The sequence below is a fragment of the Anguilla rostrata genome, chromosome 7 (genome assembly GCF_018555375.3).
Source record: "Anguilla rostrata isolate EN2019 chromosome 7, ASM1855537v3, whole genome shotgun sequence".
NCBI classification, from domain to species: Eukaryota; Metazoa; Chordata; class Actinopteri; order Anguilliformes; family Anguillidae; genus Anguilla; species Anguilla rostrata.
In genome coordinates this window covers 30,654,823-30,670,494 of record NC_057939.1, presented here as the reverse complement: position 1 = coordinate 30,670,494, position 15,672 = coordinate 30,654,823, and the positions used below count along the sequence as shown (strand labels likewise).

At 42.1% G+C, this 15,672-nt stretch overlaps 1 protein-coding gene across 4 annotated transcripts; it reads right to left on the bottom strand.

Annotated features, from left to right (window-relative positions):
* Positions 1-944: 944 nt before the first annotated feature.
* clp1 (cleavage factor polyribonucleotide kinase subunit 1) lies at positions 945-14,629 on the bottom strand. 4 transcript variants are annotated; one of them, XM_064344069.1, is made up of 6 exons: positions 14,494-14,629; positions 13,455-13,733; positions 12,892-12,999; positions 4,127-4,192; positions 2,266-2,403; positions 945-2,001 (listed from the first exon to the last, which is right to left on the bottom strand). In XM_064344069.1, the coding sequence occupies exons 1-6, from the start codon at positions 14,554-14,556 to the stop codon at positions 1,303-1,305; spliced, it is 1,353 nt and encodes a 450-aa protein (XP_064200139.1). In that variant the 5' UTR covers positions 14,557-14,629; the 3' UTR covers positions 945-1,302. The 4 variants fall into 4 exon arrangements, with proteins under 4 accessions (XP_064200139.1, XP_064200138.1, XP_064200140.1 ...); XM_064344068.1 differs by having other exon boundaries at positions 4,073-4,192; positions 14,494-14,627; XM_064344070.1 differs by having other exon boundaries at positions 4,073-4,192; positions 14,439-14,595.
* Positions 14,630-15,672: the final 1,043 nt, after the last annotated feature.

The window sequence follows — 15,672 nt, the reverse complement described above, 5'->3', positions numbered from 1 at the left end:
TGATTATATTTTGTAATCAATTAACTGTCTGAAACAAGTCAAACAACAGGTAATAACTAGTGATGACATTGATATCACTAAAATCCCCCTCTGACCCCTAAGCAATCCATCTGCTCTCTTTGTATACAGGCTAGCAAAAGTAATTATTCATTGTCTTATTTCCATTGAGCTGAAAGCATTTTTATGAGCAACTGAAAATGAGCATTTATATGCATGTAAATAGAATGTCAAATGCTAAAAGTGCGGTTTTTCTAAAAAAGCTGCTTCTTACCATACAAAGAGTGAAAAAATACCCCCATTAGACATCCCAGGGCTGAGTAAATGACCTAAAAACAAGCAATTACTAGTGCATGAGTGGAACCTTAACGCACGCTTTATTGGAGCTTTATTTATCTGCAAATGCTTTCCATTAAAGACTCTGTGGTAGTGATATTACTGTAAATCATTTATGATTGTAGATCAGAGCACTTAGAAACAATTAAACCACTTGGATTTACCTCGCTAAGTGAATTTTGTGTGATAACTAACCATCATGAACACGTTGTGTACACAGCTCTCCAAAAGGACAGCGTTTGACTGAAATAGTCAGGCTTAGTCAGGAAACAGAGAATGTGTAAATACAGTATTTGTTTTGCGTGGTTTCAAAGGGTACCACCCTCAATGGAATTAGCATCTGGAAGTGGAATATGACTGGGAAAAAAAGACATACACAGTATTCCAATTTGCAGGTTTGCTGCCATTTGGAGAGATTTTAGGGAGATATGTACCGTATATAATTTTGGAGATAATGGGATTTATTTAAGATGGGGGATTCTTACAAAAACCCCTGGATTTGAGTGGGGTTTAAGTGGTTAAATATACCATTTTATATATTCTCCACGTATATGTATTATTTTCTATACTCCATTCAATTATTTTCAGTCAAAAAATGAAATCATCTGAAATATTTTGGCCCCAAAATTTATTAAAATTCTACTTTTGATGAGAAACGCCTGAACAAACCTCATACGCAGATGGAGAAAGGAAAAGCATGACCAAATAACAGTAAACATCAATAAAACAAAATATCAGCTGAACAAAGAAGCATGTTAGAGAAGGAGGTATGGGAGAGGGATAACAGAAGGAGGGAAAGGGATGGAGTGAGAAAATTCTCTTTGGGGGAGGTAAAGAAAGATGAAGGAAGACATGGGAATGGCAGAACAGACATTCTATTGAGCAAAGAGAGAGGGTAGATGTAAGGTTGGATGGACAGAGGGAGGCAGAGGGAGGCAGGGAATGGGAAAGAGAGAGCCATCCTTTTTTTCACTTAAGGTCGATGAAGCGAATGTCCATGATAAGGAGGGTATGTCGGGGGAGGGGCCTGGGAGCTGGTGACAGCACAGTCATCACCTGGGCCTGAGTGTCCACAGCAGTCACCACGATGAAGCCGCACACAGGACTCTCCAGCACTCCTCTGCGGCCAGCCCTGCCACCTTCCCCACCCTCATCCTCCACACAGCTCACGCTCAACACGTGATGCGTTAGGTCCCGTCCTGGGGTCACGGGAACCAGCTTCAGCTGTGTGTCGTCCTGAGACATGCCCAGTGGCAGGCAGGAGTCTGGGATGGAGGGAGCCCCGATCTTATAGATACGCACGTCTGAAAAACGCACATCGAAGGCGTGGGGGTAGAAGGAGGCGCCGCGGAAGCCATAGAAGTACTCGCGGATCTTCTCATCGCGCGTGTCGCGGCGGCAGGCCTTGGATCGCTCCACCACGCCACCGGACTTGGGCAGCAGCACCACACGAACAAAGTGTGGCAGGTCACGCTTGAGCTCGTTGTAAAGCCGCTCCTGGTCCAGAACCAGGACCACGTCCACCTCGAAGGCAGAGGCGCAGTGCACCAGAGCCTGGTACCCAGAACTCTTCACCCAGCCGCACGTGTTAATGATGCAGCCACCCACACTGGCTCTGCGGTTCACCTCACAGCGCTGGGAGAACACCTCCGCCAGGCATGACGTCAGCTATGGGGGGGGACAGACAGAGAGGGGGTGAGATGGGGGAGAGAGAAAGAGTAAGATGGGAAGAGAGAGAGCGAGGGGGAGAGAGAGAGAGAGATTACCTGACCTTGTTGAAGAGGTTGATGTTAGTTCTTGATTGGCTTTAACCTTGTTGTAAAGTCTGATGTTTCTAGTGTGGTTCTAACCTTGTTGTATTTTTTAATGTTGGTTCCAGTTTGCTTCTAATCTTGTTGTGGAGTTTGATGTTGGTTCTGATGTGGTTCTAACCTTGTTGTAGAGTTTGATGTTGGTTCCGGGGGTGGTGGAGCCAAAGTGGTACACCAGAGGGGCCTGAACCGAGAAGCCCTCCTCCACGTCTGCGGGACGCTCGATACACAGTGCGGACACGGTCCCAGGAACAGATACCTGTAACAGTGGCGAGATTGACAATCATCTACAACCATGATGCATCAGACATTGTGTCCATCAATAGCACGGCCCACAAACATAACTCTAGCCTTTAAACATAACCCACTCTTCCCGCAAACAAAACATATCCCGATTTAGCCCCCCAAACATACCCCACTTTACCCACAAACATGCCCTGCATTGCCCCCAAACATATCCTGCACTAGCCCCCGAAATTAATCCGCGCTGCCTACAAACATATGCAGCTCCGCTACAGCACCCTGCTGTAGCCCCCAAACGTACTCCGCTCTGTCCCTAAACGTACCTCGCTTTGGCCCCAAATGTGCGTCGCTCTACCCCCAAACGTATCCTGCTTAGTCCCCAAACATACCCTACTCCACCCTGTCATATGTAATTCACCATTTGGCCGTTCTCAGCCATAGGAAGCTTCAAAGCACTCGGCCAGCATAGCCTGGATATAAGACACAGAGCAGGATCTGGGGGGTACCCACATTTGAGGTGTGAATGTATGTGTCTGTGCTTGAGTGTGGATATGTAGGTGTGTGTGTCAACAGGGAGGCCTGGGAAATCTCATGTTGGCAGTCCTCATACTCATACAATTATGTACTTTAAAAATAGCTTAATACACCTATAGGTACCATGTTACACATTTTGGTCAGGTTATACCAAAATAAAACAGAAGTAAAGGTGTCACTGCAGACTTTGTAACTTGGTTTACTTGTTGCCTGTGCTGGTCTCATTACATAGTAGCTCACTGACATAATGGCCAAAGCTGTCTCTCCCAAAATTACCCGAGAACCCTTAATATTTAATGTCACCATAATGCTAACTAGGAGTTCAATTTACCTATAACCTTAAAAAAAAGTGTTGTAGTTTGGCCTGAACCCATAATAATATATAAAAGGGAAGAAATCAGTACTTTTAATTAGCGGTCAGCTTATAACAGTTAGTTGAAAGTGGGCATTGGAGTCCTTTATCTAGGTCAGGCATTCTACATTTCATTTCTGGTCTTTTTGGAATATTCTGCTGCCTTTGGTTTTTTGAATTTCTGTCTTGACACATTCTTGGGTTACTTTGGGACAAACATGCTGTGGTTTGATATTTTCTTTAATTCATTCATTCTGTGACAGTAACCTGTCCATGTCTGTAACATCTGTTAATTGTTTAAGGTAGTAGAAACTCGTTGTTAAATTAGACGTGATTTCATTTCTTCATTTTAATCTGGTTGCAAGTTGTACATTTTGATAAAGGCTGATCCAACAGTTTGCTCTGCCTATCAATGAACTTGACGATTTAATTATTAATTGATATCTTTGATAATGTTAGCTTTTAAAACTGCTGTATTTGGAAAATTAAACACATTTTACTGAATCCTTCCTTTACTGACAGCCCACAAATGTAGCCCACTCTGCCCCCAAACGTACCTTGTGCCCCAGGACACAAATGTGCCCTGGGGTACAAACGTGCTCCGCTCCAATCCCAAATGTACCCCGCTCCGCCCCCAAATGTACCCCTTCTCCATCCACCAACGTGCCCCACTCTGCCCACAAATGTATCTGACTCTGCCCAAAAAGGTGCCCAACTCTGACACCAAATGTGCCCCACCCAGCCCCCAAACCTACCCTGCACTGCCCCCAAACATACCCCGCTCCACCCCCAAATGTACCCCGCTCTGTCCCACGTCCAACTCCACCAGGGTGGGTCTCCTGCCCAGCCTTACAGCGTAGTTCAGGAGCAGCCGGCACACCGTCGACTTCCCCACATCTGTGGGCCCCACTACCATCACCTGGGAAATAGAGAGAGATACAGCTCCAGACACATATACTCACATGCACACACACACTCTCACATGACATGCACACTGCAAACACACACATACTCTCTCTCCCTCTCTCACACACACATACACACACACACACAAACATACAGTACAGGCCAAAGGTATTAGGTCACCTGTGGTTTTGTTTTGTTAAAAAAAAAAACCTTAATTAGAATTCAGTTAATATATTTAATATATGTGCATTTATTTAATAGCAAACCAAAGTCTAAACATTTTTGTTTTCACCTGCAATAACACAAGATGAGGTTTACTTGAAAATCATCTAAGACACGACTTCCCTCCTTTGGCTTTAATTACAATTAAAAAAATTATTGGAAGTCTATCTAATCATTTTGCTCATTGGGGGTGTGTGGCAGGTGCAGTGAAATCTTATCTAGTTTTTTTACACCCACAGGTAGCCGAACACCATTTTTTTCCTGGTCTTCTGTTAACATTACTGACCATCAGCTGGAACTTTGAGTGTGTACTGAACACTCCACCTGGAAATCTTTTTGCCAAAATGTTCACTTGGCCGCACATCTAATCCTAAGGCCTTCTTTGCCTTAAAGCTTATTTTAGGTGCACTACAGACTAAAGGTGTTAGGCTACCAGGGTTTTTTTTAAATTTTTTAAATTAAAGTAGATAAGATTTCACACAACTGAATTACCCTCCACCTCCCTCCCACCCATCCACCACCCGCTTTGCAAAATGACTGAACAGATTTACAATAATTAATTGTAATTAAAGCCAAAGGAGGAAATTGAGGAAAGTTGTGTCTAAGATTATTTTTAAGTAAAAGTTGTCTTTTTGTTATTGTAGGTAAAAATGTTTGTACTTTGGTTTGTTGTTCAGTAAATCTGGATTTTTTAACTGAATTCCAACTATTACTACTCTGCAGTGCACTCCCAATCTAGGATCACTTGTACCCTCCTGTATTCTTGTAGCACTTTCATGTTACACATGTACCTCCATCTAGCACTTATATTGCACTCGTATCGTTACCTTGATGTTGTATCTCATTGTCACCCCTCCTAGTTTGACTTAACATTACTTTCAGACCCAGACTATGCTTACTGTGTGAACTGGACTTACTGTGTTCATGGTGTATAGAATCTTAAATATATCTTTCATGTGATCTATTTTAAATACTAACTGGTCATAAGACAGCATGTAAGTTTCTGCTATTGCTGCCATAGTCCTTGGAGCGTGCTTTACAGCCAATAGAAACTGAAAAAGGTTCTCTTCTGCATTGCAGAGGCATTAGAATACCGAGATGTCCAGTGCTATTCGTACCGTTGCATTTAACCATATTAATTCAACAACTTATTTAATTGAACATTGCATGTTCCTGGCCCAGGGAAGTCCCAAAGAAGATTTAAGGTTGTAGGAAAATATTAAGCTTATTACTGTCTAGCTGTAACTACCTTGTATTTCAGCTTTGAAGCATAAAGCGATCTACCGCCTAGCTGTCACTAACTCGAAATTTGTAAATGTATAAAGCTTGGTACTGTCTAGCTGCTGTTACTTCCTTAACTCAGCTTGCGTCCAGTATTGGTGCCTAACTCAGACAGCCACTCTAACCAAAGCCAACAGGTGGTGGTGTAATTTCCCAGTACTATAGTTTAGAAGTGTTAGTTTAGAAGTGCGAGGTTATGAGCGTGAACAATTCACTCCATTTAAGCTTGGACCAGTGCACTCACCCTGAGCCACTGAAGCCCATAGGTAAACCTACAGAGAGGAGTTATTTAAGCTTGAAAGTGAACGGCTCTTGCTGACTATCTAATGATTCTTTGAAATGTCTTTCTCAGGCTAAGAGTTGATCACTCTTTTCCACCACCACATGCAGATGGAAAAGCAGGGTCTCTCTCTGACTCTGTTATTTCTAACCATCTTTCAATCAGTGACTTAAGGTATGATTGTTCAGATTTGTCTGAATACTCCACCAGAACTTCATCTGTCTGGTCTCTTCAGCACAGGGAGGAGCAGAGCAAAGCTCTATTCTCCCACCTTTCTGCTCATCAAGCAGAAAGACTTCCATCTTCAGCTTCTTGTTCTTCTCTGCCACAGGAGAAAGAATTATCCGCTTTTAAATGGTAAATGGACTGCATTTATATAGCGCTTTTATCCAAAGCGCTTTACAATTGATGCCTCTCATTCACCCATTCACACACACTCACACACCAACGGCTGCCATGCAAGGTACCAATCAGCTCGTTGGGAGCAATTAGGGGTTAGGTGTCTTGCTCAGGGACACTTCGACACGCCCAGGGCGAGGGATCGAACCAGAAACCCTCCGACTGCCAGACAACCGCTCTTACCTCCTATGTCGCCCCTGTTTTACTTATCCCTCCAAAGAGGGGACTAGAAAGTCTTCAGACTTTCCTTTTACAGTTCCTATCCACCGTAAAGGTGATTAGCATCTGTCAGCTTTGGCCACTCAGCCAGAGAGATTACACAAAGCCCAACAAGGAACACAAAGATCAGTGTCACCTCTTCCATACAGGCAGACTCAGAAGACGTCGGACTGTTTTCGCTTTGAGAAGCTTGAGGTATTTGCTAAGGATTTAGAATGGTATGATCCTGACAATCCAGATCATAAAATTGAAGACTATTTACGAGAGACTGAACACAATCTCTCTGACTTGACCCATGCAACACAATGGGAGAAAACCCGGCTGATCTGGAAGACTCTCTAAGTCTGTTCGCACTTTCATAGAGTCTCAACCAGCTTTGTGATGCCTTGAACGAAGAATATTGTTCGTTTGCTGATGAGACATCTTCAACAATCGCAGCCATCCAGGTAATCCATTACCGTTATGAGCACCCTCGTGAGTATTACAGATGCTTGAAGTGTGCATTCTTTCAGGGCAAGAACAAACCTGACTTAGAAGAAGCACCTGCTGTTGTAATTATCTTAATATAGGTGAATAACATTGCTTAATATAGTCTTATCAATAAAGATTTCACATGGTTGACTAAACCGAAGTTCCTAACATTTCTGATAGTTGCAGCAACTTGCAGCGCTGACTGATGGGATAAAATCATCTCATCCAGTGAATGCACGTGACCTGTCACTCACAATTTCGCTGACAAGTACAGAGACTTGAGATAAAATCAAGATGGAGCTTGTTGGCAAAACCAACGTTGTGTCGCCAATTTGGACCCATTTTGGATTTAAACCGAATGAAGACGGAGAACACAGATGATTCAGATAAACCAGTTTGCCAAATTTGCAATACAACAACACCCGTAAAACAATCTAACACAACAAATCTGAGAAATCACCTCAGAACTAACCACCCAAGCGAATCTGCTCAACTTGGACTTACATCCGAAGCTGCTACACCATCTACATTTGGCCAGGCGCAGCTGAGTGTGGCCCAAGCATTTTGCCCGAGGGGTGAAATATAAGTGGGACAATGACAAATGGAAAAGCGGTAACCAAATTAATTCAACGGTCGCAGTCAGAAAGACAGGCAATGCCGGTCTGTTTCATTTCGTTTTAACATAGCCTATTGTGTTTAGCACTGTAAAAATAAACATTTTACTTATTTGATTTATTCCAAAATGTTTGGAAATGTTAAATCTTTGTTCTGTTTAAAGAAATAAGTGTTAATAAAGGGTTCATTCTATTCTACTTATGCTGCCTTTTTGTAAATAGAAAGACCGTTGGTTTGACCAAAATAAATTCATTTGATTTAATTCGACTGTCGCTAATTGAAAGCACATTTTCATCTCTCTTAACAGGCAATCCGCTTGTTAAGTCTGACGTCAGGCGTGACAATTGCCATTTCCGGGTCCAAACGCTCCTTCAGATCCCGAACCTGTGAACCTTTTCACGATCACTTGCTTCTTTAGTGAGGCACCATTGAGGGTTAAAAAGGGTCTAAATTCTTTCAACTCCAATAAAATCAATGCGCTACAAAATCCAGCATTCTAAAGCAATTAAAACAGCAACATTATTCTTTCGATTTTGAATTGTTGTTACATCCCCTCCCCTTTGCAATGTCCAATTTCGGAATAGATCGCAACGTTGAATCACAGTTCTAGTTACTTCATTTAGGGATGCCAACCATCCCACAAAATACAGAATCGTCCCTTGTTTGGACAGTAGAATAGGCGTTCCGTATTTAACTCATGGCTACGGGACGCATTTTTATCGGTATCTTTGTGAACGATTCCGTTTGTAGTAACCGCTGTTTTGAATACAATTCAATAGTTAGCTAGCTAGCCGGCATAAGCATGCTGTGAGATCATTCTGACCTAAAACCCAGAATTTTAATATTGGCTAGGTGACAAGTGACGGCGAACCTATCATAAAGCTAACTGGCATTCAAACCTGGTTTCAGAGTGTCTTGGAAAAATGCAATGTCTACACTGCTAGACCGCAACATTTGAAAAAGCAATTGAGTTATGGTTTCATGTAGTTTTCTTAAATAATGTAATGGCAAAAATGACCAAAATGGGTGCTAACTGTATGGTATAAAACAAGGAACTATTTTTTCTTGATAGATGGATTTGATGGACGAGATTTTCTCGTTGGTTTCATAGAATTAACGACCAGAGGTTTTTGCTTAACAACGGTGCAAATAGTAGAACTACCATTATTTTCCAATAACGGGACAGCCCGTCGTGGTTAATTCCTTACATATAATACAGTGGTAAGAATATATGGTAGCAGGTGCATAGTAATGATAAACTGTAATGTAGACAGGTTGTGCACTAATGTAGATGCATAATGAGAACTGATAAGGACAGGTAAGAACAGGATGTAAACAGCTACCTAACGTTAGCACCCACTGGCGCCAAACTTTGTTTTTCTTCATTCATTTAATAATTGTAACAATTAATAATCAACTTATGCTGCCTTTTCGTGAACGCCCTCCCCAAGACGAGACGATTATGCTGATCTATTTGATTACCTGGGTGACGATAATCGGCAGCAAAAATTCCATGAACATCACAACCCTAGCACCGGCCTTTAAGTTCCTCGTCCTACACAATCTCCATCCTTGTGTACGCATGCAGGTCACCCTCACAACCCGTCAGGGTAACCCTCCAATGCAGGAAATTACTCGGATGGCTTGGGAGATTGTTGTTCATCCCAGTGAAGAAAAGGGGGAAAGCAAGACTTCCCACTTGAAGCCTACAGGCTCAAGTGTTGTTGCTGGGAAAACCCTCAGTTCACACGCCGCACAAGACCCTCAGAAGGATACACTGAGCAAATACTGTGTCCATCGTAACCACAGTGACTATAGATCCAAAGGTAAAGGCAAAAGGCCTGATTCAAACCTTGGATCTATAGTCACTGTGGTTACGATGGACACAGTATTTGCTCAGTGTATCCTTCTGAGACCAGAAAAGGGTTGAATTTCACTCCTCAGATTCCTTAGCTGACTTTCCCACAACACCGTCTGACCACCCCAGCATTTTATCAGATGATGGTTGAGACATCTCTCATTACCTCTCTGATTCTGAATATGGCTACTCCGAGACACGAATCAAGAGGACCTTCAACCCAAGAAACTACAGAGCATGCTTCCCGCATTCATAGAAACAAAGTAGCAACAACTGCAGTCCCCAACCAAGGGGGGTGGTGCATGACAGGTTAAACAGGTTTACTGGCAAGAGTTAGAATCCTAAAATGCATGCCTTCCAATAGTTAGACCCATTCTGCTGTTTGACCTTAATAAACAAGAAAGAAAACATATCACTCAAAATTGCTAAACCATCACCGCGGTTTAATCTTCGTAAGTACACTTAGAACACTTCCTTGGTAGTGCTGCCTAAGTGCTCTCATATTTAGATAGTGTGCTGCTTAGTACCACTGATGCAAACCACAACATAAGACATGTTCTAATGTTTCACAAGTATAGTAAATGAGATCACAATATCAAATGACCATCATGATACAGCCATTAGGACCTTTCAGTCATTTAAACACTAAGGGGACACCCGTCTGAAGGGACTAAAACCAGGTCTGCCTGGACCAGGCTAAGTCATTACACTCTAGTAATCTAAATGTCATCTGTTCCGTAATGCACCTACAACATGGCGCTTTCGGTCCTCTCCAAAAATGGCTACATCACATCTGGTGCAGACCGGATACTTTCCAACATCTTAACTGAACACTTCTAACACTCGCTGGCCGACTAACTAACCCTGATGCATAGACCTACATTCATTGGTTATTTTGTTTTGTGCTACCATCTATCTTCACTGTCATATTTTGTTTATTTCGACATAGATTTATTTAAGCTTTTGTGTACTATATCAGATTTTCTGTGGATCAAAATTTTACATACACTTTTTTAGTATTTGGTGGCCTTTTAATTGCTTAACTTGAATCAAATGCTTGGGGTATCAAATGCTTCCACAAGCTTCTCACAATACTAAGCCGGAATTTTTGCCCATTCCTCCTGACAGAACTGGTGTGACTCAGTCAGGTTTGTGGGCCTCCTTGCTTGGACATGCTTTTTCAGTTCAGTCCACAAATCTTCTATGGGATTCAGGTCAGGGCTTTGTGATGCCCACTCCAATACTTTCACTTTGTTGTGTTTAAGCCATTTTGTTACAACTTCTGCAGGAGGACCAAGTTGCAACCAAGTTTTAACTTTCTAGCTGATGCCTTGAGATGTTGCTTCAGTTTTTGCAGATGCTCCTCCTTCCTCATGATGCCATCTATTTTCTGAAGTGCACCAGTCCCTTTTCCAGCAAAAAAACCCCACAACATGATGCTGCCACCCCCATGCTTCACATTTGGGATGGTGTTCTTTGGATTAAAAGCCTCACCATTTTTCCTCCATACATAGTGCTGATCATTATGGCCAAACAGTCCAATTTTTGTTTCATCTGACCAGAGAACACACTTCCAAAAGGCTAGGGCTTCATCCTGATGATCACCTGCAAACTTCTTTCTGGCTTTTTTATGCTGGTCTTGGAGTAGGGGCTTCTTCATTGCGCTAAAGCCTTTCATGCCATGGCGATGTAGGATACTCTTAATGGTGGATGTAGATACTTTGGTACCTGATGCCTCCAACTCCTTCACCAGTTCCTTTGTTGTTGTCTTGGGGTTCAGTTGAACCTTTTAGACCAAAGTTCGTTCAGCTCTGAGAGTTCATTTGTGCCTCCTTCCTGAACGATGCAGAGTCTGTGTGGTCCCAAGATTTTTATATTTGCAAACAATTGTTTGTACAGATGCTCGTGGTACCTTGTTTATAAATTGCTCCTGAGGAGGAACCGGACCTGTGGAGGTCCACAATTTTTTTTCCTGAGGTCTTGGCTGAGGTGCTTGGATTTTCCCATGGTATCAAGGACAAAAAGGCAGGGCTCTAAAGGTAGGCCCTTTAATACAGCCACAGGTGACAATTAACCACCAATTAACTAATTATGTAAATTCACCAATCAGAAGCGTCTAAAAAGTCATTACATCAATTTCTGGAATCTTCCAGACTGTTTAAAGAGACAGTCAACTTGGTGTATATAAATTTTCGACCCACTGGAATTCTGATATAGTGAATTAAAGCTTAATTAGAATAATATATAATAATTAGAGAAAGACTGAATGTAGCCAAATTTATGGTTGGATGTACATAACTGTGCTAATGATTGTGTTTCAATGATTAATTTAAAAGCTCCTTGTGTTACCATTCTCTTGTAGTTGGCTCTATTTTAAATACTAACTGGTCATACCACGGCATGTAGACACCAATAGCTATTCAGTTACCCTTTGTCTGTTTTGTACGCTTCATGGGCCATTGTTTTATCACTAGCTTTATCTAGTTTCAAAAACCCCTCCATTCATACGCTCCATTTAGTTCCTTTGTTCTCCGTGAACACGTGTCAGCGACCCCACACGCAGGAACACATCCACACACGTGCACACATACACAACACCCACACACATGTGCACTCACATAGTTTGTTGTACATTCTAGTAGTGAATTGTGCATTGCCCCTTTCGGTACTTTTGTTCAATAAACTATTATATTTCAAAGGTTGTCAGTTTTGATATTACTCTTGTGTTGAATTGAGTGAGCTGCCACTAATTAAAAGAACTTTGTAGAATACCTTCACCTCTTAGCTGAATCATTTATATTAATTTGGCATTGGCTGAATATATATTATATTATTATTTGGTTAAGATGAACTATTAAAGAGTTATTTTAATAATAATTTAATTACTTATTCAAGTTGCCAATTTGTAGTTTGTATATTTAATTTATGAGACTGATTATTACATGCTGGCGCCATCTGTGAGGATATAGATGTACACATTCTTCATTTTGGTGCACCACTATGAGAAGTAGCAGCATATCCCCTACAATGCCCATGAATCACTGTTACATAATGGGTATTGTACCTTATCGGACCTGTGTTTTGTACTTGTTCCAATGACCTTCGGTATGCACTTATTGTACATCGCTTTGGATAAAAGCATCTGCCAAATAAATGAAATTCTTCCATACCAAATTTTATTTTTTTATTTTTACTACAGATGGCCTAATACTTTTGGCCTATACTGTACATACACACACATACCCACAAGCAAGAAACCATACACACGCGCACACACTCTCTCTCACACACATACATACTCGTACCCCCCATACACACAAACACATACCCCCAATAAACATGCACATACATGCTTGCACACACTCACCCTTGGTCCTCTCTCATTGTCTCTCTCTGCCTGCTGTCTCATCTGCTCCAGAGCGGCATGTGTGTTCAGGTACAGAAGCATGGGCGTATCCCGGGAAACATATGCCACCTGGGGAATGGGGGAGGGAGAGAGCAAGAGAGAACACTGTTAATCTCTGTGTAGGCTAGTTAGTAATAGCCAGTGCTGATGGAGAGCACTGTAAAACTCACTTGCACTATAACCTGGGTCACTGTGTGCACGTTTTTTATATCATCAATATCCAGTGAAAACTTTGTGTCTCAAAAAATGGAATTCTGAGGATCATTAAAAACCTCTCGTTCTTGTTTTCCTCTTATCCCCTGAGGTAAGAGGAAAACAAGAACAGGTTAATCACACAAAATCTGGAACAGCCTTTATTCCTTTTACTTACTACTGAATTACAGGACAATTACAGTACAAAGAACAGGAGAACTTTAAACAATTTAAAAAATAACAACAAGGAAATGGCTATTGGAGAATTTTGCATGACAAATTGTATCAGACCCACTGGACCCCAGTGTTGCTCGGGCAATGGCTTGCCACACCTCAGTCTTCCCGGTCAGAGACACACTGCAACCCTGCCAGGTGAAGACAGCAATCTTGGACCCGGGCCCAAAGGTGTACTTCTTGTTGCGGTTCAGTTCAGAGCCAAAGACCTCAGCCATCCCAGACAGCAGCTCAAGCTGTGCTCTTTCCCCGACCTCCACCTCAAAACGCAGCTCTGTCTCCTTCTCCAGCTCGAACCGCACCCCGCCACTGCTCGAACTCCCCACCCCGCCTGTTCCTTCATCCCCTGCCTTCTCAGGCCCATCTGCTGCCATCACCTGCATTGCAATGAGACACCAGCAACAGCCATTATCGCATAGTAATGTAACAGGAACAGCAATGCCTTGTCGACATAGTAAGTTGTGTGACGTCACCAAAAACTTTAGACTGATGTTGCTGGGAGGCTTATAGTGCTAGCTACGAGTTTTGAAATTTAAGTTTGTAAAATCCGCAATAACAACATACTTCAGAGTACAAGTAGCTTAATACGGAAGGTAACTGAAAATTCACTATCCGTTACGATCTGGCATAATACACGTATTGGCATCCCAGGATCATTTATTGTACAGTGCATTAGTCTATCACGTAGCTACAACAAAAACACAAAAATAATAAACTAAAAAACCGTGCATGACCGTGAAGATATGGAATTATTCGCGCTATCTGCGCTTCTGAAAAAAAACTCCCCAGTGTTGTCTTGCAACAAAATTGATGAGTGTTCCCTCAATCATACAAACCGCAACGTTACAAAAAAGCCTAAATTACACTAAAACAACGAAACGTGTTACGCTTTATAGATATCAAGCCAAATAAGCCAGGTGGCTAAATTAGCCAACACAGTAGCACTGCTGAGTACAACATAGCTAACATTAGCTGGAACACATGAAGCGAAACGTCAGACAAATGTATAAATAATTTAAGTGATCAATAAATACAGACACAATTTTACACAACGACAACAACGAATTATGTCGATGCCTCACCGTTTACGGACGTAACGTTTACTAGCCGTTGTAAATATGTTAAACGTATGCGCACCAAGCATAGGTACCCAGGAAGAATCAAACACAGATGACGAACACGCTCCGAACGAATTTCCATCCCGCAGCACAGGATAAACGTCACTGGGACATGAACCAATAACAAAGAGCAAGGAAAGAAGGTTACTTCTTCTTCTTCTTCTTCTTCTTCTTCTTCGGTGTTGTTTACCGGCAGCTTGCATCCTTGAAAGTTGCATTCTTCTTCTTCTTCTTCTTCTTGTCAGTTTTCGGCAGTGTAGACGCAAATAGGCGTATTACTGCCCTCCACAGGATATAAATTTAACAATTGCAGCTCATACTCTCATATACAGCCCTGACTCATGCAGGAACTGTAAAACTGTATTGGTGATCAGCTGGTGGTTCTCGCTTTGGCCAAAAAAAGATTTAATGGATGAATGCAACTACTCCTAGGTCTGACAATCTCTTATAGAAAGTTTCCCTCTCTGCTTTATACTTGCCACACTCCAGGAGAGCATGCTTGACTGTTTCTGGGTTTCCACACTCACATAGTCCTGTTGGATGTTTTCCTACAATGTGCAAGTAATAATTTAACCCACAATGTCCAAGCCTCAGTCTGCTAATTTTAACTGAATCTCTTCGGGTTCCAGACCAACAACTGGGTTTTTTAATCTGAGGATGAAAATAAAAAGTGTCTTCCTTTAGTCTCCTTTTCCCATAATCCCTGCCATTCTCTTTCAACACCCTCCTTCATTTTTCCTCTAAGTTCCACCCTTCCCAGGGATATATTTAGGGGTCCAAGCAGCGAAGCTGGTGGAACCCTATTGTTTTTGTTAGGATTATTATTAGGGGTCCAAGCAGCGAAGCTGGTGGAACCCTATTGTTTTTGTTAGGATTATTAGGGGTCCAAGCAGCGAAGTTGGTGGAATCCTATTGTATCTGTTAGGGGTCCAAGCAGCGAAGATGGTGGAACCCTATTGTATCTGTTAGGATTATTCTTATTAGGGGTCCAAGCAGCGAAGCTGGTGGAACCCTATTGTATCTGTTAGGATTATTATTATTAGGGGTCCAAGCAGCGAAGCTGGTGGAACCCTATTGTATCTGTTAGGATTATTCTTATTAGGGGTCCAAGCAGCGAAGCTGGTGGAACCCTATTGTATCTGTTAGGATTATTATTATTAGGGGTCCAAGCAGCGAAGCTGGTGGAACCCTATTGTAT

Excerpts from the sequence above, each read along its gene's own strand:
- clp1 (XM_064344068.1), bottom strand. The coding sequence starts at position 14,556 with ATGGAAATTCGTTCGGAGCGTGTTCGTCATCTGTGTTTGATTCTTCCT. Across the intron at positions 13,734-14,493 it reads TTCCTGGGTACCTATGCTTG|GTGATGGCAGCAGATGGGCC; the intron begins GTGCGCATACGT and ends ATTGCAATGCAG. Across the intron at positions 2,404-4,072 it reads TGGACGTGGGACAGAGCGGG|GTATCTGTTCCTGGGACCGT; the intron begins GTACATTTGGGG and ends CCACTGTTACAG.